The sequence below is a fragment of the Micromys minutus genome (assembly GCF_963924665.1).
Source record: "Micromys minutus genome assembly, chromosome: 16".
Classification (NCBI taxonomy): domain Eukaryota; kingdom Metazoa; phylum Chordata; class Mammalia; order Rodentia; family Muridae; genus Micromys; species Micromys minutus.
The window spans coordinates 25,899,672-25,927,123 of NC_137985.1; the positions used below are offsets into that span (position 1 = coordinate 25,899,672).

The window sequence follows — 27,452 nt, forward strand, 5'->3', positions numbered from 1 at the left end:
CTGTCCTCTGTTCCAGCTGACCACAGCACCAGCACAACAGCGGGTAGAGAATAAAGGAATAGAAGAGACAGTACCCCTCAGCAGGGTCTCAAGACACAGAAGTCTAATTCCTGGGGCTTGCGGCGTAAGTCACACTGGTCCCGAGCCAGCAGCCTGCCTCCGTGGCCCACACACTTGAGCGGACGCCTCTTAAACCCACGACCACAGCTCTTAGAACAGGGCGACCAGTCGCCGAGCTCCCAGGTTGGACAGGGTTCCCCACAGGCTCTCTTCTCCACTGGCCGATGGTCTACATCACAAGCAGGGGCTCCTTGCTGCCCTGGTGAGTCCCTGCAGTCCACTGCTCGCTTCTGTAGGCCACTGCCACAGCTCACGGAGCAAGGCCCCCAGCTGCCTGCCACCCAGCGTGCAGGAGGCCTGTTGTCTGGCTGTTCTACTTGGTTGGAAAGGCTGAGGACGCTGTTGCGCAACACTGGAGGGGGCCGAGGGTCCTTAGGACGAGAGGATTTGTCTTCCCGAGGCTCTTTGGGAAGATAGAAGGAATAGCGCACACGGGGCGGTGTCATCTTCCCCACGGACAGGACCTCCACAGTTAGTGGCTCCAGGATGGGTCGAGAAGCCTGCAGGCTCTCCACCGCGGTACCAGTGCCGCTGTAGCGTAGCACACTGCCCTTTACCACCAGGTCTCGCTCTACCGCGGAGACCACGAAGTGCCCATTGAGCAGGTATTTGCCTTGGCTGTTCTTCAGGGCCAGGTAGTTGTCATCCCCAATGAGCCCCTTATAACCACGCTGGCGGATGTCAATGCTGGAGGCACCTGCAGGGATGGCCACTACAAAATTGTAGCCGTGCCTGGAGGAAGGAGATTGTAGGTTATACAGATGCCTGAGCTGATGCCCTTTATGTCCTTCAAAGTAACAACTGATTGTGGGTTTGGGATACGTCGGTGGCAGAGCACGAAGCTGATTATCCAACACCACCCAAGGGCCAAGGAAGCTAAAAGCTGGGCCTGAGTAAGCCAAGCTGAATGACTAGGCTGTGGGGCCTTGTGATCTGTTTGTCTTCCTGTAAATTTGTCTTTTGGGGGGAATCGAAAATACAGTTTAAAACACACACACACAAATTTGAGGCTACCGTTCCCCCTTGCTTCCCTGTTGGTCTTCAATAAGTCTCAGCACCTCCAAGTCTGTTTCCTTGAACCCTAAGATTCTCCAACTACACTGTGCTGGCTAGTTTTATGTCAACTTGACTCAAGTTAGAGTTAGAGAGAAGGGAGCCTCTAAATAAATACCTCTATAAGGTCAGGCGGTAGGCAAATCTGTGGGGCATTTTCTTAATTAGCAATTGATGGAGGAGGGCCCAGCTAAAAATAAAGCCCATAAGCACACACCACAAAACTGTTGGGGACAGGGGGTATAAAGAAGCCCATAGAACATAAATCACAGTGAGTAGCACCTGACACAGAGAAGTCGATAGGCGTCAGCTATCGGGCAAGGACCAAGAGGATTTAAGTGTATAGTGCTCAAGTCTAAGATTGGTTATATAGATGCGTTCAGAGTAATGACCACAAACTCAGGGTCAGGGGTCTTGACTCAGATACCAATTCCCTTTAAGTAAGTCAACTAGTTGCTATGGGTTTCTGCATCCTCATCTACACAGGGTGTTAAGGCTCCATCAAGTTCCTTTAACTCCTCATGTATCCACCCCTTTGCATGGCCTTCAGAACAATGGCTTAAAAAAAAACAAAACAAAACAAAAAACAAAAACAAAAGCAAAAAAAAAAAGAAAAGAAAAAAGAAACCCTGTGTCTAAAACTGAGCTCTGAGCAAAAGACTGGGGGAAGTCCCTGTGCATCCCCCTAGGGGCTCAGTAAAGGATCTCATGTCCAGAGGGAACAGTTCCACTCCAGAAAGATCATCTGGCCTTTCTAACTTCAGCACTTGGACCCAAGAAAGTCAGGACAGGAACTCAAGCAGGACAGGAACCTGGAGGCAGGAGCTGATTCAGAGGCCATGGAGGGGTGCTGCTTACTAGTTTGCTCAACCTGCTTTCATAGAATCCAGGACAACCATCCCAAGTGGCTGGGCTCTCCCCCACCAATTGCTAATTAAGAAAGTGTCCTACAGACTTGCCTACCGCCTGATCTTATGGGGCTATTCATTCGGCTGAGGCTCCCTCCTCTCTAAATTGAGTCAAGTGGGCATAAAATGAGCCAGCACAGTATAGCTCGAGAATGCTACACAGATGCTAACATTTCCATCTCCCTGAATCTCATCTCCTGTTGAGGCATGTCTTCATGCATTTATCTTGGTATTCATCTTTGTTTGCTGGCTGGCTGCCTGCATGTATGGATGGATGGATAGATGGATGGATGGATGGATGGATGGATGGATAAATGGATACATAAACACATGGCTGGATTATCCTCTCGTAAAGAGTATGAGTGGCCAACAGTAATAGTATGCACATTCTTACATTCACTCTGCTTTAACCCAAGCTTTCAATGCCTGGGAGTGATTCTACTTCCACCACCCCCACCCATTCCCCTTGCCTGTACCCTCCAGGGCCCAGAGCTTACATGGGCTTGGTGAAGAGTCCTGTCACCCTCTTACAGCTCTTATTGTCTCCACCACACACGCCGCATTTGTCAAATTTCTTCTTGGAGCCCAGGTTCCCATCACAGCCAGCCTTGATGCACTTGCCTTGGACACAGACGGAGGTGGAGTCGGGAGAACACAGGGTACCATCCACCACCTACAGCATCCCCAAAGAAGATGAGAGAGGCATCTCAGTGAGATGCTCCTCTGGAAGCTAGACCCCACCCAGTCTCCTGTCCCTGCACACTCACCTTAGGTGCTAGCACATAGAAGTAGCCAGTACCATTGGCACGACAGATGAGCTTACACTTGTCACGTGGTGACACGCCTGAGTACTTGGGTACCCATGCCACAGCTAAAGTGAGCCTGTTGGTGCTGTGGTTGTAGCCATTGAAAGCCTCACATTGCTCTTCCCGGAAGCTCTTGCCAGAGGCTGGACAGGGAGGAAACACATAAAGACAGCTGAAAAGAGGAGCCAAGGAAGTTACAAAGGACAGCATCCCTCCCAAGGATGCCCAGCTCTAAAAGCCCCTCTGCCTCCATGACAGTATGGTGGTCATCCTCCACCTCCCAGCCTGGAACCAAAAAGCACAGTATACAATACGACACCCCACAGGCAACGTGTCACCTTCCCCAGTAATCTAGTCTCAAATCCCCTTGCTTACAGGTGTCTTGAACTTTTTTTTGGGGGGGGGGAATGATGAAACCCTTCAGCAACCTATTAAATCTTTTGTTACATTGTTAAATGCCTAACACAAATTACATCATTAACAAAAATTATATTAATTAAACAACTATTGATATACTCTGAAACATACTTCTGATGGATGTATACTTTGTAATGCATTTTTAAAAGAAAAATATTCAATGACGATGCAAATTATTTCTATGATTTTGACAAGGAAGAACATAATGGTATTTTGAGAATTCCTCAACAATTGAAGTACCATATAAAAAATATCCATAGTTCCAACTGATGACAAAGTCACAGATATTTCTACTTCCATTGTCCTTTGTTGCCTAAGTGAAGAAAATATTGGACTTCAAATAAAAAACTTAATTTAAAAATGCTGAGCCGCTTATGGTAGTACATGCCTTTAATCTCAGATCTCTATGGGCAGATCTTTGTGAGTTCAAGGCCAGCCAGGGATACAACAGTGAAACCCTGTTTCAAAAAAAAAAAAAAAAAAAAAAAGGTGCTAAATCTCTAATTCGAGGGGAAACTATGTTTTAGGCAGAAACGTCATTTCAAATTAAAATGTAAAAATTCCCCACCAAGTTCATGGATTCTTGCTTAAAAGGTGGTCTTGTCAGTAATGTAAAAACTATGAAGATTTCTAAAGGCCCATTCCTCCAGTATCCCAGTCTAAACACCAAAAAAAAAAAAAAAAAAAAAAAAAAAAAAAACCACCGAGGGGAGTCTGCACTTTTCTCATTCCAGCTCTTTGCTGAGAGTTAGGATCTTGACTGCGATATTTGTGACCAAAAGTGATCTCCAGGCCCACGACCCAGAGGCCCAGGCTCCTGCTGCCCTGTGTCTCACCTGAGCTGGGGCAGGGCTCCAAGTTGCAAGATCGGTACTTCACTCTTACTCCCTCGCAGTACTTTCCGCCATTGGCCGGGGTAGGGTTGCTGCACTGCCTCCGGGCCAGCTGCACGCCCCCGCCGCAGGTGCGGGAGCAGGGACCATAAGGCTCCCACTTGGCCCAAGAGCCATCCACCTGTGTGGAAGAGCAGGTTACACTCTGGCAGGCCTGGGTGCCACACCCAGCCCCTCCCCTAGGGAAGCTCCCAGGAAAGCCTATCCATTCTTAGAACCTTATCAGAATGAAGTCCACTTTGTACCATGAGATAAGAAAAGAAAGAAGGAAGGAAGAAGGGGGAGAGGGAAGGAGGGAGGGAGGAAGGGAGGGAAAAAGGGGGGGAAGGAGAGAGAAAAGGAAGGAAGAGAGAGAGAGAGAGAGAGAGAGAGAGAGAAGCAAGCAATCTGTATGCTCAAGACCCACCCAACACTTAAACTGATTTGTCAACAAACACTAACTGTTCCCAGTTACAAATGAGAGTTCTGAGAACAGGCATCTTAGGCTGAGCCCAGAGGACTGAGTTTCACACCTGCCTCTGCCTGTTCCACAAGAGTGGGCTTAAGTGACGGCCAAACCACCTTAGGTCTCACACTTCACCTGCACAAAACGAGACCCGAAATACTTAGATCTGAGGTTGGATGGCAGACTGAGATTGACTGAGAGCCTCTGGCCTGCCTCCTTGAAGGATTTCCAAGTCTTTCCTGTGTGCTAATGCTGGCGCTGTGAGAACGTGTTAGAAACAATGCAGCACAACCCCATGCCACTGTCCAGCTTTGGGATAAATTACGCGGTGGGTTTGTGGTCATTGTCATTTGTTCGGAAGAGGAGAGAAGGTTTATAATCTTTAGGATGCCGTAGGCTTCTCACACCCTGAACACCAGTCAGCTGGGCACAGAGAAGCAGCTGAGCTGTACAGCCGGGCAATGCCGAGGTCACTCACAGCATCTAAGGAGTGGCTAAACTGCATGCACCTGTGCAGGAACTACTTTTGTGACGTGTAAACACTCCCCCCATCGTGCTCCGAGAGTCATCTCTGTGTCCGTCCTTTCCCGATCTCAGCTCCTCTGAAGCCTGCATCTGAGTAACCACCAACTAAACTCTCTCTGAAGTCATCAGCTACCATTGGAAAAACAAGTGGCCATGCCCAGGCCTTCTTACCTCCCTTTCTCTTCAGTGTACAGCCCTGTGCCTGCAGCTTCTAAGACAAAATCTATTTGATACAATTTTTCCATCCATTTGGGCAAAAACTTGCACTGTGAACCCTCCATCTATTCATTCACTCACTCATTCATTCATTCACTAAATATTTGCTGACTTCCTACTATATACCTGATACTAGGTGCAGCAAATCCCTGCCCTAAAAGCCACTACAGCCCAGTGAGGGGGAGACATAAAAAACGAGCTGAAGTTTGTGTGTATCTGAGGGATCTTCCGGAGTTAAAACTAGGTGGTGGTAGTGGTAACAGAAGTCTCTGTGTAAGAGGTTTCTGGGTTCCCAGACACATACCTGCCTCAAAAAATAATGGGTATAAGCCAGGTAAGTATTATGGAAAGAGCATTCCAAGCAGAGGGAACAGGGAATTTGTCTAAGAAAAGATGCGCCCTACATGGAAGGTCTGGGGTCATCACAGCAGAGCAAGCACAGGCCAGAAGCAGCCCATGGAGGCAAAAACTAAGCTGTCTCCTGCCAGGCTGAGTACAAAGGCCCTGTACGGAGTAAGCAGGAAAGTGGGAGAGTCTAACTCCCATTTTAAAAGGATCCCACTGGCTGCTCTGTTCATGACAGTCTGTAAGATCAGAAATGCAGAGAACCGGTGCAGAAAGACTGCCAAATTCCAGGAGAGAGGGAATGCGGCCTGGAACGGTTTGACAGCAAGGAGGCAGTGGGAAATGAGGTTCCGAGTCAATTTTGAACACAGGGTCAATGGGAATTGCTGAGATATCAGATGTTAAGTGTATGAGAAAATGGATTTTGGCATAAACAAGTGGAAGGTACAGCTGCCAAACCAGGTTTAGGGGATGTGGTGAGGAGGCCATTTTTATAGCTGCCATGTTTAAAATGTTTATCAGGTGTTCAGATGGACTTGCCAAGATTCATTTAAACATAGAAGTAGTTTGGGGCTGAAGTTGTGGCACACAGCTTATCTGTGTGCACAAGGCATGACACCCAAGGTTAACCTCTGTCCTCCACACATGTTACCACCCTTGGGAGTCTCCAGGGTTTTTGTTTAAACGGAGACCAGTGAGTACAATTATACATTTGACTCCAGCCACATTCACCTATGTAGGCACACATGGGGAGAGAGAGCTGGATTGAGCCAAGGTGGTGACTGATCTAAGAGGCTATGACACAGAGAGATGGGGGGGGTCAAAGGTGATCTTGACAATGAACTGCAGTCTCTCCGCACAACAGGAAAGAAGTGAGGGTCACGAGAAGAAAACTGAGACAGTTATGTGAGCGACTGTAGGTCCAGACTGAAGAATTGCTGGAATCTAAAACACTTCATGGAAACAAGAGGGACAATATGACACCAGGACAGACAGATGCTATGAATGAGGATGCTGAAGGGGTCCCTGAAGGTTGCAGTCACCTAGCGGAAAATCCATCAGGCTTTGGCTGATCAAGGTAATATCCCCTATGACGGGGGACTAGACTGCAGTCTCTCTAACAGCCTGAGTTATATTTTGTTTTCTCATTATGAAAATTTCTTAAAGCCCCAAACTTGGATTTGGCCTAATAAGTTGGTGCAGGTTTGGTTAACTATACATTCTCAGGTCCCAGAAGAGGATTTTGAGAAAATAATTCTGCACCACACTCCTTCCCAGACAATGGATGGATCGGGTACTTGGGAAACACTTATTTGTAATGTTGTCACTTTGTACTGTGTCTTCTCCATCCATGGGCAAGGGTGGGAGAGGGACACTCATCCCCAGGGTCAAGGACGGTCTTGTTCCTGCTGGAAAAGTACAGATGCCTTCGCTTCCCTAACTCAAGGCCTAAAGAACATAAATCCTGAATTGTGTTCAAAGAAGACTCGTAGTGCTCTTGCTCCAGATTAATTGCTAGTCTTGTTTATCTGGAGGAAAACTTTTGTTCAATTATATGTTCTCTAAAGAAAAGAAGCACAGCTGTATCTGAGCTCAGGAGGTGTCAGGAGCGGGTGCTCAGGATTTGCTCCTCTCATCCCTACACCTGGCTCATCTGTGTAACCCCGCCTCCCTGGGAATGGGAGGGGTTGATGAAGGAAGAGAAGACATAGCTGGAGAGGGAGCTACTCACAATAAGACCTTCAGCTCTATGCCAGATCTCCTCCCCGCTCAAGAAAGCCCAGGGCTCAGAACTGAGTACCCCAGTCCTACCCAAAGCTTCATCTCACTTTTGCAAAGCCTCGTGACCTTCTCTGGCCCGCTACCGTGTTTCTCCAGTCTTGGTGTCAAAAAAGAAAATAGAGGACTGGGGGTGGTATGGGGATGCAGTGGATAAAGCATTTGCTATGCAAGTACAGGGCCTAGATCCAGACCTCCAGCACCCACATAAAAGTTTGGTGTGGTAGGTGACTGTGACCACAGAGCTACAGAATAGAGATAGGTGTAACCCGTGGGCTCATTAGAAAGTGCTAGATTCAGTGGGAGACCCTGTCTCAAAAAAAATAAATAAATAAAGTGAAAACTCAGTTGAGGAAAATAACTGATTATCAATCTTCTGGCAAATGCACTTGGACAGGCACCCACAAGCATAAATTACACACATACATGTATCATACACACATGCATCTCACACACATACATGTATACATCACACACATGAATATACCACACATACTCATACACACATGAATATTACACACATACGCATTAATGTATCACACATAAGCATACAGTACACATGTACATCTCACACATACACACAAGAGAGACAGAGACAGAGAGAGACAGAGAAACAGAGACAGAGAGAGAAGTGTCCACAAACAGAAATGGAGGAACTGTAATGCAATCTGGCACAGTCATAGTGTGACCAGCAACTTCTATCAAAACCAAGGCAGTGGCAGCCCAGGCTCATCCCTCTCCCAGCATTCCCTGGCACAAGAGCTCACCCGGTACTTGTTTGGGTTGTGTCTCTCCACACAGGCTCCCTTGAGGCAGAACTTGCCCTCACCACAGCTGGTGCCATCTGCCCAGGGGAAGTGGCGAGTCTGGCACACCATCTGCCCCTTGGCCTTACCAGTGCACCACAGCTTTGTACAGTACTGCATATATGGGCAGGGCTTAGAGCCCACCCCAAAGGCCAGCTCACACTGCTGGCTCAGACTGTAGCTCGTGCCTGGCAGGTCCTCAGGCAGGGTGATGGGCTTGCTGGGCTGGTCCAGGAGGCAGTCACCTGCATAGATCCAAGGACATTTGTTGGGACAAGCTGGAAAAGGTGAGGCCCGGCTGCCTTATAATGTTAATGGTAGGGAGAGGGTGAATCAAGAGGTAACTAAAATAGATGTGAGTCAGAACCCAATTCCTTGTCACCTTTCAGGTACAGAGGACATCTAAAGGGATGGCAAACATTGCCGCCGAGCCTTTCCCACTCAGCCCTGCTCCTCTCTCCCACCCAGCTTACCATGCCCGCTGTCCAGGAAGTCGGTGATGATGGCAGCGCTGCAGGCTGACCAGGGGTTAGCACGGTCAATCTGGATGAGTGTCGGAGACATCATGTGGTTGGCTCTGAGCTTCCCAAAAACCTCCTCGCACACCTTCACGTTGTCGTGAGGCATGTTGAACACATGGCCTGTGGGGTGAAGCCAAACAACTCATGAGGCAAGAGCAACAATCTGAGGACAAGCAGGAGGGGCTGCAGGAGGCAGTGGAAAAAGCCAGAAAACCCTGAGATGGTTTCCAACTACCGCTAAGCTGTGAGCTGGGGAAGCCACGTGTCACCTTGTCTTTAACATATTCTCCCCGAAGTGCCCAAGTGTCAACTGGGCTAGAGCAATTAGAAAAGAATAAAAACCAAGGCAGCTGCTGGCCCCAAGAAAGGATTCCTACATCTCCAGAAGGTGAGAAAGCAGAGGTGAATATGCGCTCTTTCACCAAAGCACCCAGCACACATCCAGGTCAACCCCAGAGCAAAGCTTTTCTCCCTTCTTCCGGCCTTACCCAGCTCATGCGCAGTGGTGAAGGCTGACGGAAGCCCATCGTCCTCGATGACAGAGCAGCTTCTCTTGGGATCACACATGGTGCCCACATCAGCCATGCCCAAGGTGTCGCAGGTGGTAGCCCCACATAGGTCCTGTCAGATGGAGGAGATGAAACACCAAACTAAAGTTAGCAATAGTAACAGAAGGGGCCTGGGGAAAGATGTAGGGCATCCTGGGGGGTATTTGCTGTTGCCAGCCAGAGATTTCTGGCTAAAGACTTGTAGAACTATTCATGGAATCCACCCAGACCAAAGGAGGTGGCCCCAAGAAGAAAGCTGTGTGGCTCACAAAGAAGAGTGTACCCTACCCAGGGTAGTCCTGTGGGAGGAAATTAAGTGGTACAAAATTAAACTACAAGGGCCACAGCTTTATATAGAGAAGGTCAGAAAAACAGTGACTCCCACAATAGGGTTCTGATCATGGCTCTCTGAGGCATGTTGGGGTAAAAAGTAACCACATTCCCCATCCACAGGCAGCTCTGAGCAGTCTCTTTTTTTGTAGAGTGACTGATTTTTTGGACAACTATGAATTAAGTTCAGATTCCCAGCCACAGGTTGGCCAGCCAAAGATCTACCCCCGCCAGAGACTTGGCTTCCTTGAGCTGACAGGAAGCAGAAAGAGGTGGACCTGAGCCACTGTGTACACACAATTTAATGAGCCACCAAAGCTTAAGGGGAACATGGCCTCAAGTGTTGCTAGGGATAAAAGATAGAGATCGTCACCTAAGCAGAAAGGTTTCTTCTTTTTATCTAGAAGCCTGATGCTGCAGAAGCCCCCCAGCAACACAATGCATTAGGGAGTGTTTCCAGGGGGTACTGAAGCAAAAAATAGGGCTCCACAGACAGAATCTCAAAGACCTATTATGGGCCATGGATGCATCTAGTAACCTTGAGAAGTAAGAAGTTGGAAATAAAACACTCGCGCACAATTTATTCCCCTGAGAAGACGGATGTTCAATCAGTCACATCAACAAACCCTTCTGTATGTCATTGTCTTTAAACTTGCGGAGATTCGGTCCTCACCAGTCTTAGGAGGCAAATGTATTGCCTTATCTATTTGCAAATGGTGGAAACTAATTAATCAGGGCCGCAGTTCACTAAGTGCCGACGCCACCCACGCTTTTCACGTGCATGACTCTAGCTAGTCTTCACTGCAGTCTGCTAAAGCAACGGCTAGTTATCCCCTTGCACACACAAAGAAGCTCACATCACACTGAAGAGTTGTGACCTAAGGGTCTGTATGACTGGGGATTTGGATGTCATAGCCAGTGGCTCAGCAATACTGGAGAATAAGATGTCATGTTCTCCTGTGAAATCTAGGAGGTCAAGGTGAGCATGCATGCAGAACTCTACTCAATTTTGTTCTGTGTGTGTGTGTGTGTGTGTGTGTGTGTATTTGTGTGTGTCTAAGTGTCTGTGTGACTGTGTATGTGTTTGTGCATGTCTGTGTGTGTCTGAGTGTGTGTGTGTTTGTGTGTGTCTGTGTGAGTCTGAGAGTGGGTGTGTGTTTGTGTGTCTATGTGTATATGTGTGTCTGTGTATATGTGTTTGTGTGTGTGTGTGTGAGTGTGGGGTGTGCTTGTGTGTCTCTATGTGTTTGTATATGTGTGTCTGTGTGTGTCTCTCTCTATGTGTATATGTGTGTGTGTGTGTGTGTGTGTGTGTGTGTGTGTGTACGTGCATATACTGTGCTGAAAGGAGGTGGGAAGCAACTGGGTTAGTGGAGCCAGAAGGCATGGGTCATAGTACAGAAAGAATCAGCAAAGTTTAATCCAAAGCACTCAGAAGTTTACCACCCGAGCAGTCAAACTTGGCTTCCCACAGGCAGGTGATAGTCACACCTCCTAATGACTTAACAGTTTTTCTGGTCAGAGAAAACCATGAGGGTGACCAGCCTGAATCCAAGGGGTCAGAGTCAGTGACAGGCACTATGAATGCCTAACCTTTGTTTTACTGCCTGTGTAAGTGATGTCCACTTCCAGGAACTTCACTAGAGACTTCAAATTCCCTTCCTTCCCTTTCCTTTCCTTCGCTTTCCTTTTCTTTCCTGGCACCTTTCCCTTTTCAATGGCTCCATGTTCTAGAAAGCCTCTCCCCCTTCCTCCAGAGCTCTGAAAATCTAAGAAACAACCACTGTAAAAATATCATAGGCGAGCTTAGGACAGGAGAGAAAATGGAAGATATGAAAGAAATACACAGTAATAGAACAGGGGCTAGGCCAAAGCACTGTGTCCCTGGACACCAAATCCCAGGATCCCAGTTGGTGGAGGTACTGATCTAAAGTTGTTAGCCCTGTGAGTGAAGCCCGGAGCTTATAGGACAAGCACACTCTGTGGCTCCCAAACCACACATACACTCAGACAGGTCCCAGCAAGAGAAGGGGGAAGACACAGGAATAAGAACCTAGAGAAGTGGGTCCCAGTGTTAAGGGACTGTGTGTCTCTGGCCAAGTCCCTCCTTCCCTCGATGCCTGTTTGCTGCTCTGGGGGAGAGCCAGTTCTCAACTAGAACTGAAAGTACCCAATGACTTCAGCCTCTCCTTCCTTCTCCAGTGTAAGTGCTCAGCACCTCTGGCACTGTTGGTTATGACAAGAACACAGAGCATGGCCTACTTTTAGAACCATAAGGAGCCACTATGGAACCCATTGGAACATGCTGAGCGAGATAACTCACAGGGAAACACTGGCCCCTCTGTTTCAACTTTACCACACTGCCTGTCCCCACCCTGCCCCTCAGAAGTGACCAGAGCAGAACCATCACTGACATGAGACCCAAACTCCCCTGTAGCAGCCTCTGCAGCTGGGAGGTCTCTGCAGCAAGACACCTTTCCTTTATAGAGAGTGAATCCTCCCTCTTACACACAAACAACTGTAGGTCCCTCCTGGCCAGGAGCAACCTGTTCATTCTGCCCAGAAGCCTCAGCCTCACGGATTAAACAAAAGGAACTAGGAAAGCTAGCAGAGTCCGAGGGGGAAGGGTGTAGCAGGGGGCAGAGGTCCCCCAATCACCAGAATCTTTGAGGTGGGAAGACATGCTGCTAGGGCAGAGGTTCTGCCCCCCTTCACCCAGTAAAGGAAGCAAACGACCAATCTGAGATGTGCAGCTTTGAACGCCCACAAGCATTTGCTCAGGGCCCAGTTGTACCTCATTTATGGCACGGAATGTCTCCACCCTTCTTGAATGAACTCAGAGCCACTTGAATTGCTTGAACCTCCTTAGCTCAGGGACCGACTCTAATACAGAAACTGTCCTGTTTCTTTCTGCCCAGAAGGCGAAGGCATCTTTCAGCCCAATCCCTACCTGACTCACTGTGTCTGGAAATTTGCCCGTTTTCTCTTACAGTCTCAGTTGCTTTGCCCAGAGGATCCAAGAATTAGCTTAGCCAAGAACTTAACCCTCCTGTGCCTCTTTCCTGACTTTTCCTAGTTAGGTTTGCTGCTGTAAGTAAATAAGGCTGGCACTTTGTGGTGGCCAGACCCTCTTTACCAAAGTTGCTCCCCACACACGATTGCTGCCAAAATTCCCAACTCATCACCCTCCTTACACCCTTCCTCACCTCCTCTGTTGTGCCATGCACATAACTGAGATGCTGTTTTCCAGCAACAGGGGGTGGGAGGTGACCACAAAAATCGAGCACGTTTTGTTGTTGTTGTTTTTAATTTGGCAGGAAAAAAAATTTTATGTGTTCTTATGTAACCAGATTTGTGAGCCAGGGCATCATGAGAACCATATTCCAGCATCCAGGATGGTCATAGAAGTTCACAACTAGCCTCTCACTTTGCTGATGAGCTGAGGAAACACACCTAAGGCCAGTTAGGATCATGAATTCATAGCTTTTGACACTGGGGTCAACACAGCAGTGTTCTTTGCTCTGAGTTGTATCTTACTAGGAAGGAGACCATGATCACCAGTGGAAAGCATGAACAGGACCCCTGACTCATTTTCCACCCCAATCTGTGCCATGTGACACCATTGTTTGGTTTGCCTTTTTTTTTTTTTTTTTTTTTTTTTTTTTGGTTCATCACAAAATCTATTTGTTTATGATTTCTAATTATGGATTTGCTTTTTCAGAAGTGCAATCTAGCAGTTCAGAGCTTATGCAATTAACTTAAAAGGGGTATAGAGCAAAGCCCGGAAGGTGTGCTGCTACCACTAACAAATGTGGTATGATCACCCATGTAAATCTCCCAAGATGTAGAAAATGGTATTACTGCAAGAGACTAGAATAGTCCAAAGGACAATAATTGCCTCACTGAGAAAAAACAGAAACCAACATTTGCAGGAAAGCTGGACCTCTCTAGAAACTAGGACTTTAAGAGAGGATACCTGTCACCCCTATGATGACAGCTAGTCTTTATTGAGATGCTGCTGTGGCATGAGATCTACCTGGACTGCTCACTGAATCCCCCTTTGGAAAGAGATGCCGTTTCTAAGCCCTGTTTTACCAGAAGGGATCCACAGTAAGTAAGTAATTCTCCCAGGATTGCAAAGATCCCCTGGTTAAGCTAAGTAGAACGGAAAGGTAGCCAGGATTCCTTATTGCTTCTGGACTATATCTACTCCAAGATGACAATGCAGAAGATCCTCAAGAAGGAATGATCACCCACCCTAGACCACAGGTCAAGACAGTGCTGGTGACCATAGGTCGGGAGAACTCCAGGGAGAGAGAACTGGCTAGGCTGAATGCTAACGGCAGCATCTGGGATAGGCCACGCTGGCTGAGCAAGCTGCTGGCTCCTTGCCTCACACCTGCATAGACACACTGACCCCGTCCCGGCTGTGCACCCTGTCTACTGACTCCAGGGCAGATGAACATGCTCCTTGATGGGGCCCTACCTTCTGCTAGGGCAAAACGTAGTGGTAGAGAGCCAAGAAGAAATCAACTCTGAAGCCTGACAGTCTGAAAGTTGGATTAATGGTCCCCAGGCAGAGGCACGGTACCCAAGTGCTCGATAGAGTCAAACAGCTCACACTTTGCCTTAAACCCTCCATGCACTTGATGAACTACCAAATACATGGGCCTCTGTGGGGTTACAAAGATGTGATGTGATGCCTGCCTTAAAGGGATTGGCACGTACTGGCACCCGTAATCTCCACACAAATACAAGAGTATTAATCAGGCAGGTCTGATATACTTGCATGGGCAATGAGACAGAACGCTTTAAATCAAGACTATCCTAAATTTGCATTTTGGCAAGAGAATCTGTATGTACTTATTGAAGACAATGCACAAAACAATGCACATAAAATAAATAGTGTTTTTAATAAAAGCAGTGGGTGAAAGGAAGCCATCACTCTAGTGGATGAGGCAGGAGGATGAGAAATTTGAGGCCAACCTGTGCTGTATAGTAGTATATAAAGAAAGACTATGAAAGGGGTAGGAGAGGGAGAAAGTAAAGAAGGGACCCTCTCTCCTAATAGTTTCCAATGTCTGACTTCAGAACCGAGCTTGATGCAGTAACAGCTCCTTCTTACCATGTTGGGAAGTGGATATAAAACACGAATCGTCAGTTAACAACTCATGTCTTTTATTCTGAACACTGAATGCACTTCCTGCTGAAAGTACTTGACTCATACCAAACATCGGGCTCTGTTTCCTTAAAGACCCTGCTCTGAAGAGTATAGAAAACATCCCACTCCATGCCCAACACACAGGGTCTGGAAAAAATAGCTTAACAGTTAAGCCATACTTACTGCTCTTGTGGAGGATCTGAGTTCAGGTCCCAGCTCCCAAGTAAAGCAGCTCAAAACCACCCATGACTCCAGCCCTAGGGGGATCTTAAGACGTCTAACCTCCAAGTGCAGAGACACTCATTTGCACATGCGCGCACACAAAGCCCAGAAAATACGGTACCGCTCAAAACCAAAACCACAAAATCAGTGCCAGGCTTCGGGGTGGTGAATAGGAAACATTCAGAGTGTGAATGAAGATTATAAGACAGTTGAGTCCACCTCGAAAACCCTCAAAGGAGGAAGAAAGAGAAAGGTTAGAGAAAGGAAGGAGAATGCCATGAAATGACACCAAGCAGAGAGATAAAATGAATGAAACCAGAAGGAAGACATAAAGTATAAGTCATAAAATGGGAAATGAAGTCATGTCAAAAGAGGAAACATCACACATAGTGAAGCAGATAGAACATTTATAACACAGAAACAAGCTTCTCTCTCACTCACTCCACTGCTCCCCGGGCCACGGACCCTTTCTGAACCCAATCTCTAAGAAAGCAGCCTTAGGTCCTGGGAAGAGAACACACACACACACACACACACACACACACACACCTCACACACACCACACATACACACTACACACACACTACACATACCACACACACCCCCCACACACACTACACACACCACACACACACACCCCACACACACCTCACACACACACTACACACACACACCACACACACACCCCACACACACACTACACACACCATACACACATATCACACACACACCTCACACACACCCCACACACACACTACACACACCACACACACACATTACACACACACACACCACACACACACCCCACACACACTACACACACCACACACACATCACACACACACACCACACACACACCCCACACACATACACATCACACACACACCACACACACATACACACACACCATACACACCATACACACACTACACACACACACATACACACCACACACACACACACACACACACACACACACACAGAGCTCCCCACAGGGAAGCATTTAACATACTATGCTGTGATTGACAGCTTTTTGCCACACCTTATTAGTAAGAACAGCTCCAGCCAGAACAGTACCTAGAAGTCAAAGATGCTCAAGAGATTCAATGAGTGAGTGGACAAAAGCCATTTGTACCACAAAGAGTTACCAAAGCAGCAGAGGCACTGGGCCTAAGAGCAGGGAGGACTCAGCAAACCAGGGCCTAAGGCATCACAGCAGTAAGTACCTGGCATCTGCAGCCCCGTGCAACGAAAAGCCAGAGAACTCGCAGTCTTCATAGAAATAAATGAGAAGGACTCTGGCTTTGATTCTCGGCAGCGCCTCAATCTGTTCCTGCGCTGACCTCACCCTGCTGTAACGAGCCTAAGGCTGGCTGCTTTGCAAAATCAGATGTGCTCTCTTTGTCCACAAGCTTGTTCTGAATCCTTTCGGAAACTCTTCCAATTGTCAAAACACTCGCTGTATGATCAATGTATTCTCTCTTCCGGACAGCTAAGGTTCCTGGAGGCCACATTTGTCTTGGTCTAGAGAGAACAGCTGTTTGCCCATGTTCTCATCCAGCACTGTACCTTCCCCGGGGAGATTTGGGGGAGGAGGGGTTGTGCCTCAGGAATGAGATGTTCCTAGGACTCTCAGAGTACAGCAGGCCCCAAATTCTGTGCTGGTGAAGAGGTGGGGGAGGAAATGTTTATCCAAGCTTGACACTCGAACCTTCATGACAGGCCTGCCAAGACAGACTCCCTGCTCTCTAGCTCTACCCACTAAATACCTAAGTGAAAAAGGCCTCTCACACTCACATCTGCACATCACCGCTCCTGAACCCAGTGGTCACACAGCTTTTACCCATTATGCACAGATGACATGGCCCACCGGGGGCCACCCCTCAGAAACAGAAGCTGCCATGCTGTTTGATTGCTTCTTCTAAAAGGCCACCTCTTCTGATGGCCTACTTTTCGCAGCGGGGGGCGAGGGAGGTTCTTCTTCTCAGGGTGGGTTCCAAAAGTCAGCCTTCACTGGACTGAGCCCTGGTAGTCTAGAGCCAGGGAGTGACCTCCACAGGGGCATCTCAGGTGGCGGATGGGACAGCAGCTGCTTTGCTCGTTAAGATATCCTGTTCTTGGCCTTTGCTTTCTCTCCCACCATTCTGGGTGCAGAAGCTGGAGCGTCTTTTGCAGTTTCCCCGTGACTCAAGCAGGGCTTCTAGGGCTGGGGCTGCAGCGGCTCAGCAGACCTCAGTTGGAAGAATGACACAAGGAAACAAGGCTCAGGCCAAAGACCTCCCTAGAGAAACCAGGTGGTGGGAGGAGAAGAGGCTGGGAAAGGAGGAAGTTCCAGCGCAGGAAAGGGCCGGCCGTGCCAAATGGGTTACTGTGGAAGACTGCAGCTCCAGCTTGTGGGCGCCAGACCAACTCTAAATGGCCATTTAGGAACAAGAAGAGTAAGAGCCACGGAGGTAACAAAGAACCCTGTGCTGTGGCCAGAATGGCGTGGTTATAATAATAATAATAATGATAATAATAATAATAATAATAATAATAATAATAATAATAATAATGACAGTGCAGGGATCCAAATCACTGGCCCTAAAAATCAGAGAAAGCAGGGTATTCGGATGACTCTTCTTCTCCAGTGTCTAAAGAATTTCAGGAATCCAGATCTTCACAGCATCCAACTTTTAGGTCAACACGTAAGGATCTAAATGTTCACAGATTAATAGCTTCTTGAGATAAAAGATGTGATAAAGATGCAAGGAAGGCAGGGCTCTCTTCCCACATCTGGGCCCATCTCTCTAGTCCCATCTTAGTATCTTTCCAACCCTGCAGCTGGAATGTCCAAATACTCTTGACTAAGCTCATGACACCTCACAGTACCTTGCACATCAAGGGCAGAGCAGGAGTCCTGCCCTCGAGGGAGGGTCTTCGGACTAGAACATAAGCACTCTCCTGCTTAGAATACAGCTACGCGAACAGGTCGCTATCTACTAACAAGGCTCGGAGAAAAGAAAGGCAGTTTTCTCAAATCAATACTAAGTGAAGTTCCAAGCGAAATGGTTCCAGTTCCAAACAGACGGCCTTCCTAGACGGCACACTAGGAACCCTATGGACAGGGCCCAACAGAAAAGGATGGAGGGAGAAGCGGCGGCGATGGAGCGTGTACCTAAGCCTGGCCTTTCACAGCAACTCACAAACTATCGCAATGATCTCCTCCATCTCAGTCCAGGATTCCCAGACCCAAGACAGAGAAAGGATGACAAGTTGCCCACTAGAAACGTAGCAGGCACTGACCTTGAATCACCTTCCATGACTCCATCCAGCAAAAGTTAGCCTCCTAGGAGATTGTCAGAGAAACTTAGCCACCCACAGAGGGGAAGGAGTTCCCATTCCCACCATCTACAACACCATCCTCATAGCGCCTCCTATCGGCCTTGAAAACAAACTGCAGCTCAGGGGCGGCAATTTCCCGAGTTCCAGCCCCTTGGTGCCTGGTCCAGAGGGCGCTGATTGGCCCCATCAAGACAACACCTTCGGAAAAAGCAACATCTCCTCCAACCTCCCCAGAAGCACATGAGGTGGAGCTCGGCTGAATCTAGGGGAGGACTCTATTTAGAACTTCCAACGCTAGAATTCGAAAGAACCCAATTTAAAGGGGGCATTGGGTGGCACAAAGTGGCTTTGGAGATCTAAACTCAATGACCCTAAGAAAATGGAGTTGAATCCAAAGTGACAGATCAACTCACCTGTCTGGTGAAGAGGATGGCTGTGTCCCAGTACTCAGGGTGCTTGTCGCTCACTTTGTTCAGCTTTTTCTGCCAGGCACAGAAGTTGCGCAGAGTCAGGGCCGCGTTGCCTGTGACCTTGGGCCCAGTGTCACGATCTCCTAAGAGTAACACCTTGACCACAACGATGTTGATAGGGTTGAGGATGCTGGGGTGGCGGTAGAGTCGCGCCGCTGTGGCCAGCAGCGTCAGCAGATAATGTTCCAGATCCGTGCCGTGAAACTTGACCATTGACTCGTCCGCCACCACCAGTGTCTCCACGTAGCGTGGTATAGACACGAAGCGCTTGGCGCGCCCAGACCTGCGCCGGTGGTGACTCTCCCCCACGCCCGTCCGCCGTGGCTTATAAGGGTCCAAGGCCCTCAGAATGGCGGGGTTCCAGCCCGAGGCCACCCCGCAGCGAGAGGTGGGGTCTCCCGAAGGCCCTAGGGGAGCACCCCGGCGGTGGAGAAGGTGTGCGCCCTGGCTGTGGCGCTGCGCCTCTGGCGCGCTGGTGTTGGGCAGAGGGCTAATGACATACTCCGCACCTCGGTAGCCGAAGGCTCCGCGGAGACCCCCGCATAGGCTCACAGCAGCAAAGGAGTCTGGCTCCGCGTTCACATACCCGGAATAGAAGCAGCGTCGCAGGTCTAGAGAGCTGCCACTGAGCCTCTGCAGGGGGACACCTAGATATTCAGTAGCAAAGGCGGGAGCCAGGAACTGGGCATCTGGCGTCAGGTGTAGATAGAAGTCCTGCTGAAAAGCTGTGATCTGAAAAATGAGACCCTGATCCCCGGAGTCCTCCGTACCCCTCCTGTAGTAGTGGCGGCCATTGATGTCTGGGTCCCGTCGGATTGGAACGACCACCTCCCACTCTGGCTCGGAGCTGGTAGCAGGTCGCCAGGCAAGAGCCAGGATTGAGATGCCCAGTAGAAGCATGGCGCCGGGCCGCGCACAGACGCGCTCTGGGATGGGACTTAGCCCGGCTCCCAGGGCAAGTACTGTCCCCTTGTAGCCCACACACCAACGCCTGGGACAATGGGCAGCTCCCAGAAAGGACAGCCAACCAAGTCCGGGAGACTCCTCCCAGAGCAGCGAGCGTGCACAGGGCAGCCCGCGCCTCCTACCTGTTCCTCCCTGAGCAAAGCGCGCTCTGGGAGCTTTAGTACGATCGCTGTCAAGTGCACAGGCGAAAATTTGCGGTGGAGAAGTGACGCGAGGTGGCGGGCTGCTTCGCGAACTGCAGACGCTCGCGGTGCAGCAAACTAGGCGCTGGGCGAGCCTATTAAAGGCCCCCTCCTCTTTGCACTGCCCAGTCAGCGTCCCTCCCCTTAATCCCCTCCCAGCCTCCCAGAGCTCGCGGCCTGGAGCCTCCAGGGGCCACTGGAGAACTCGGGCCCGCCTCCTAAGCAAGAGCCATTTGGAGGGGAGGGAGTGGCGTTATGCTGAGCAGGAGGCGTGGGCTGACCTAAGAAACAAACGCTGGAGCCTATTCACGTTTTTTGCCCTAGGTGCCCCAGTGCAGAGATGCATCAGTTACTACTGCCTTGGTGAACATCTGTGAGCGCCCTGTGTCTTAGCCTTCCCAGAGCATCTGGGCCGGGGAGTGAGGAACCAAACAGGCGCTGACCTCCTTTTCCAGACCCACCTCTTTCCTCAAGTTGCAACAGTCACCCCACCCACCCCCACAGCTCCCCCCACCCCCCACTCCCCCCACTGCCGCCCCCACCCCCGCTTCTTAACCATCAACCATCGAGTCTCCAAAGGGACCTCAAACAGGAGGGCCCTTTAAAAGTACTAGTGTTGGGAGAACAACCTCCAAGAAACAGTCAGCCCTTCTTGAACCCAGAGCCACCCAGGCCCACACGGGCTGCCCTGTGGGGTCACTGTGCTGGATGGGCTCAGACAGACTACCAGGTTTTCAGGAATTCTGCGGGGCAGATGTTAAATGCAGCCATTATTTAAAACTATATTATATAAGCCTATAACTAAATAAATTGTATTTTTAAAACAAAGATGATTAGCTCTCAAAATCCCATCACTTCCTAATTGTCTGGTTGTTGTCTCTGATCTTGAGCCACTAAGACAGACCTTCAACCCCAGCCCAAGGCTCCCAGAGAAAAGCAGAAGAAGGTGGGAATACAAATGGCCTTCCACTTAGCATCTCCATTTCCCATACAACCACATAGCGATTGGCTTTCAAACTAGGAGGCAAGCCCTTAATAAACATTTATTCGTATCCTGGTTCCTAAAGAGAATAGACAAGCAAATACTGGTTGTCTTCTAGCAGGGAGAGCCAAGGGACTGATGGGCAATTTAAAAAGTAGACCAGACATCCTCTGTATGTATCTGGATCTTTACCCAAGTATAGGGCAAGGCACTAGAGTGGGAGACTGAGTGTGGCCTGGCTGGAGAAAGCACAGTCATTCTGTAAAGTTCCCATTCAGCTTGGAGAGAAGGCCGGGCACCTGTATGTGGCACTAGACCTCAGGATGCTTGTATCTTTGCAGACTCCGGAACTGGAGATATAGTTCAGTAGTTAAGAGCCTGTGCTTGTTCTTGCAGAGAGAGCCCAGGTTCAGTTCCCAGCACCCACAGTGGCTCACAGCAACCACAACTCCAGCACAAGGGAATCTGACGAGCCTTCTAACCTCTTTAGGCACAGGCATGCCCAGACACACATGCAGACAAAGCAGCCGTGTACATAAAATAAAATAAATAAATCTGTTCAGAATTTTCTCTTTTCCCTCCCCCCTCTAACAAAAAAGAAACCCAGTAGAGGAAGGAGACTTTCCTGCAGTCTTTCTCAATAACTAGAAAAATGATTGAAGAAACCAATTGTCCTGGCTTGCATTGGAAAGAGAACACTTGAAGGGAATGTGACCGTTTTAAGGATAAAGAAGGTGCTGGGAAGTTGTACTGAGGCGTGGCTGCTCAAGGAAACAGGTTCTATTGTCAAAGGAAAGAGAAAGCTCTGTCGTGTCCACCAGTGAAGAACCTACTGTTTTCTCCCCAGAAAGAACTTTAGACAAACCCTCCAGGACCTTATAACAGGAAGACTGACAGATGCCCATAATGCCCTCCCTAACTGAGACAAAGAATCTGAAATTCATTATGGTAAACGAGTAAGAGATGGGTGTTTATGTGCTATAAATGAAAGGGAAAGTAGCCTTATGGGAGGAATTGTGTAAAAGGGAGTTACACTCCACAAAGGCCTTGTGTCTGAGTGTTCAAAGAAAGTCTATAATTAAAGAGAAACTCAGCAATGAAAAGTCTTTTTTTTTTTTTTTTTTTTTTTTGGAGTGAGCAGTTCCTTTCCTACACCCGACAGGTTTGATGGTGGATTACAAGATTTCCAACCACATCTTACTTTCACTATGATGGATTTGAGCAAAGTCTTGCTGCCTGTCAATCAACATGGCAAGCCTAGGGAGAGGAAAACTCCTCCCCTCCAAAGAACTTCAAATCACTGTTCCCTAGTCACAGCCCAAAGAGCTCATCATATCTGAGCATGGAACCTGACCATATGGAATGAAAGACTGACATGTGCGCACACTTACTACATGCTAAGGAGTGCACCAGAAGCTTTATGTGTGTTATCTTCTTTAGTGTTGGGAAGACAATTCCTTTTTATAATTTTGTTTATTTGTTTGTTTATTTGTTTGTTTGTTTATTGTAAGTACACTGTATCTGTCTTTACACACACCAGAAGATGGCACTAGATCTCATTACAGATGGCTGTGAGCCACCATGTTGTTGCTGGGATTTGAACTCAGGACCTTTGGAAGATACGTCAGTGCTCTTAACCCTGAGCCATCTCTCCAGCCCTGGGAAGACAATTCTATTCAGTCACCTCTGCCAGGGGTGTCTAGTGAGGAAGTCAAGGCAGAGGGGTATGGGGTGGAAAGCACAGACAAGTCGAAGTTAGGAGAACTCTGAACTCACAGTGCTTTGATTATTGATCTATTCTCAGAGTCCAGATTTCTTTGTCTGTCAAATGGGCAGGTATCAATTTAGGTAAGGAGGCTTCTGCCAGAGGACCTCACTGAAAAAAAGCTCTGACCTCGAAAGACACATTCATATCAGATATTTATGACTATTTGACTGAGGCCTACAGACAACAGTTTTGCACAGGTAAAACCACAGAAATGGCATAGTGAAACATGGGTAGATAGATAGATAGATAGATAGATAGATAGATAGATAGATAACGAAGGAGAGAGAGAGAGAGGATCACAAAGCTTTCACCAGATACCAGCAGCATATTCTTGGATATTTTCCCATGCTTCAGTTTCTCCTTTGCTAATATGGGAAAGAGGGCAAGGATAATAATGCCTTAGCTCTAATAGTTGTGAAGATTAAATAGCTAATAGTTCCAAAGGGTACAACAGTGTTTAGAATATGTTAAAAAAAAATGGTCTCTTAAGATTTTATCTACTAGAACTAGAGATGTTGCCTGCAATCATCAGCATCACCATCATCAGCATCATCATCATCACCATCACCACTGCTACCAAGCTTTACTAAGTCCTCCAGTTGGCATCCTTCCAAAAATACCAAGATGAACTAACGAGCATACCCTGGAGACCAGGGGAGCAAACTCTGTGCCAGTTCAATGACATTTTTGGAAAATGATTGGAAGCATTTTGATTTCTCAGATTGGAGACTCTAAGTCATTGGCTTGCCAAGTTGGGATTTAGACCATGCTTTATACCACGGCGTGAAAATGTATTTGTGAACTCATCGATTCGTTCGTTGTATCTTTATGTCTTTATCATTCTTTGTCAAAGATTCCTAAAAGTCGTCGGGCAGTCATCTGCTCATCAAGAATCTACACCAAAGGGTGGGGGGGGGGGCAAATTAAACAGGATGCAGATTGGTCCAGCCTTTTTGCAAGCACCTTGGAGGACCAAGGGAATGTTAAACCACGGAGCTGAGACCTCCTCCTGGCTTCTACTACTGCTTGGGCCCTCCACAAGTCTCCTTCCAGATGTGAAGATTCATCTTAGTCCCTATGAATTATAGCTCTGGGCTGGGTCCATTCTTCATTGCTCAAGAAAATGTTTAACTCTATTTTCCCTCCTAGCCACCCACTCTTGTTCTTTTCTCTGGGTTTAAGAGCTTAAGTAGAAGTTCATCTGGCACCTCCAGTCCTGGTTCCTTTGAATGCAAGTTCAGAACAAAGGGGCTTGCTTTGGCTTACGCAAACTCAGCAAGTAATTCCAGACTGTGTCCTTCTTCTGACCTAAATTCCACTCATATAGTCTTAAATACCATCCACCACTCTAGTAGCTCAAGCTCCCCAACTCAGTCACTTATTTTATAAGTGCATGCACACACCCCAATGTCAACTACTTCGGATTTCTTGTCTGTTCGATACATAACCACCCATGGCTTTCAGCTGGCTGGATGACTTCAGTGAAGATGATCTGAAATGTGAGTTCTAAACTCCTGCCTAGAGACTTCAGAAGCAATCCAAGTGTCCTGCCAAACAAGCTCCTGTCTCTGTCCATCCACTATACTCCTTTCTCCAACCTCTGTCTGCGATAAAACCTTTGAGATTGGACTTAACCCAGAGCCTCAGGCCCCATCTGGATAGTAATGAGGGACAACCTCTAGACATTGGAAAAAGCTCCAAAATGAAGTCCACCATTCCGGAGGACAAGAAGGTAGGAGAGGGACATACTGGGGAGTGGGAGGGGGAAATTAGAATGGATATAACCAAGCTACACTTGTATACATAGATGAAACTGTTAAAAATAAAAGAAAATCTTTAAATTTTCATCATTCTCCAGAAGTAAATTAGTTTCCTCCACCAACCCATTTTTCTTTCTAGTAAAACAGTAGGAAAATACAAAGTTCTATGTAATTTAGAGTTCATACATATTTTCTCACTTTACCCTTATGACTTATAGGAGTCATTAATACCTCTCCTTTGGGTAAGATAAACTTAGTCTTCGGCTAGTCTTGGGCTATTGAGATGGCCCAGTAGATAAGGAAATTTCTAGTAAGTCATATGACCTAAGTTCCATCCCAGAACCATAGTAGAAGGAGAAAACCATTCCTGGAAGTTGTTCTCAGACCCCCACAGGAGGCATACTACAGCCCTATCTCTCTCTCTCTCTCTCTCTCTCTCTCTCTCTCTCTCTCTCTCAGACACACATCATATCACATGTACACATCACACTTGAACACATTCATTACTAATAGACAACAATACTAAATGTTTTAAATAGCAAAGGATTTAAGCAAAAAGTGAGTAAGACTCATAGAATTTGAGTGAGTGACACAAATCTCCTCGTTAAGGAGTAGCAGAATCAGGACCTACATAGCCTGAGGGACTCCTCAGCTTCTTGTTTCCATGTTCACTGCCTTCAGTATCCATCCACAGACAGTTCTACACCTTCCTTCCAGTCGCACACTCCTTAAACACATACAAGTTGGCTTAAATGGAATTCCTAAAAATCCAGTGAGTTGCCTGGGTCAACAATAAACACAGAAGTCTAAAGTGGCTTTGTCTACCATCTTTGGAGCTTCTACAAAAATCTATAGTAAACTCTCAGAATAGAATGGCGCTGTTCAAGTGGAGGTCCAAGAGAGTATTTCCCACGGTGTCTATTTCAATTTCCCTCTCTGAACCGCACCACAGAGAGGACCCAGCTTGCCGGAAATCAGTATGAATCACCAGGGTTCCAGCACAAAGATTCTTAATGATTTGGGAACCTCAGAAAGCATCATAAACAGTGAGGAGCCTCCCCTTGAAAGGACACCCAGCACACACACATAGATGTTCCCCCAAAGCTTTGGGTCCGCGTAGCCCCTCAAAGCTCATTCTTTGACTTCTAGAAGGATAGCCAACCCTGTCCGTAGCCAAAAATGTAGGGGGAGGGGGAATCTTTTATCCAACAGAAGATAAATTGATTAGACGATTGAAAACTTATAAAGGTTTGTGCAAAGCACAAGTGTCGTGAACCAGCCCTCCCACGGTGGAGAAGGAGCACAGAGCAGACCGACCCCAGTTCAACCGAAGGTCTATAAGCTGGGACCCAGGCAGCCCTGTCTGACGCTGCTTCATTTGGAGGTACTCGCTACATGCTCTGGTCTCCGGGAGTATTGAGCTTCTTATTCTGTTCCTTAGAGACCGTATTCTTATTATCACAAGCAGAGACACTTTGGACCGGCAGTAGCACCGTTTGGAACTCACGATTAGAAAGCACGATCCAGTTCTCACTTCAGGAGTTGGAAGTTTGTTTGTTCTGCCAGGAAGAACTGGGATGAGTTGTGGATTCCTGCTCACTCCATCTAGGTAAACTTGGAGAGTAGACCCTGTGCAGAGACAGACCCAGAGACAGCAGACACTTCCCTGTCCCCTCCCCATTTCCCCTCCTGTCTCCTCAGAGCCTGCCTATGCACACTTTCACTGGCTGCCCCTCCCCCCCCACCACCACCAAGGTGCTCTCTGTGGCTCTCTCACCCCGCCCACGCATCTTCCCTCCCTTTCCTCAAAGCTGTGTTGCCAGCATTTCATTCACACTGATGTGAAAGTCATAACAACTCGAAATCGGCTCCCACGGGTATGTCTTTATTTACACCTTAAAAGAATCAAATCGTTTCTCAAAGCCAAGTTCTGATAGTAGAACCTCAGATAGTACCCAGAAAGGGCAGTCTTTAGGAAGGGAGGAGAAAGAAAGGCCCTCCCAGGCAGAGTTGCTGTCAGCACACAGGCTGCACACAGGCAGTACACAACTCTGAGACCCGTGATTGTCACTGATTGTCACCGATGAAAACCAGCAGAAGCAGAGGGGCAGCTGAGCCCACCTGTTCACAATGCCCCGCCCCTCCAGCATTTTCCTGACACCAGTAGGCTTTTGATGGGAAGGCTTGCAGTAAGTCAGTTTCTGCCCTCAAGCCTTTTGTCTGGCGGCTCATTTTGACCTTTAAGGTAGAATGCTCTTAAATCAGGCATTCTCTCCTTTGTACTAATCCAATGGATACATGTTGCCTTCCTCCCGACTTCATGTCTCTCCGTTTCACTCCGTTTCAGAAGCAAGTAAACCATGGGAACAAGCCTCATGCGGGGCCGAAGTGAAAGCAAAAGCCCAACATGGAGATAAAATTTACTACTGAGTACCCACAACCCCCTTATGGATGAGTTTTATAGGAATGAATTCTCTCATCTTCAAAGACACTGGAAATCAAGGGGCTGAAACCCAGAACTGAGGAAATGGGGTCAGTCGTTAAGAGCATAGGCTGCTCTTCCAGAGGTCCCAGGTTTGATTTCCAGCGCTTTAACAGCTCAACAACCACCTGTAACTCCAGTTACCAGAAACGGCCTAGTCTCCACCGGCACCAGGCACACATACTGTGTACAGACGTACATGCAGGCAAAACACCGGTGTCAATCTCCCTCTTCTTGCTGGGATTCGTTCTGGCTTGAGTTTTCGTGGGGTTTGTATATATTGTCATAATTGCAGTAGGTTCATATGTGCAGCTGGTTGTCCGAAGGACACTTTTCTTTTAGTATTTCTACCCATTCTTTCACAAGGATCATTGGGCCTTGGAAGGAGGGTAACGATACAGGTGCCTCGTTTAGGGCTGAGAA

The 27,452-nt window shown here is 47.9% G+C and overlaps 1 protein-coding gene across 1 annotated transcript; it reads right to left on the reverse strand.

Moving 5' to 3' along the window:
• Positions 1-77: 77 nt before the first annotated feature.
• ADAMTS15 (ADAM metallopeptidase with thrombospondin type 1 motif 15) lies at positions 78-19,804 on the reverse strand (the record flags this gene model as incomplete). The annotated part of the gene is made up of 8 exons (XM_080929760.1): positions 18,833-19,804; positions 9,323-9,455; positions 8,787-8,954; positions 8,275-8,558; positions 4,141-4,318; positions 2,849-3,030; positions 2,579-2,754; positions 78-852 (listed from the first exon to the last, which is right to left on the reverse strand). Exons 1-8 carry the CDS (start codon positions 19,787-19,789, stop codon positions 78-80), a joined length of 2,853 nt encoding a protein of 950 aa, XP_080785886.1. The 5' UTR covers positions 19,790-19,804.
• Positions 19,805-27,452: the final 7,648 nt, after the last annotated feature.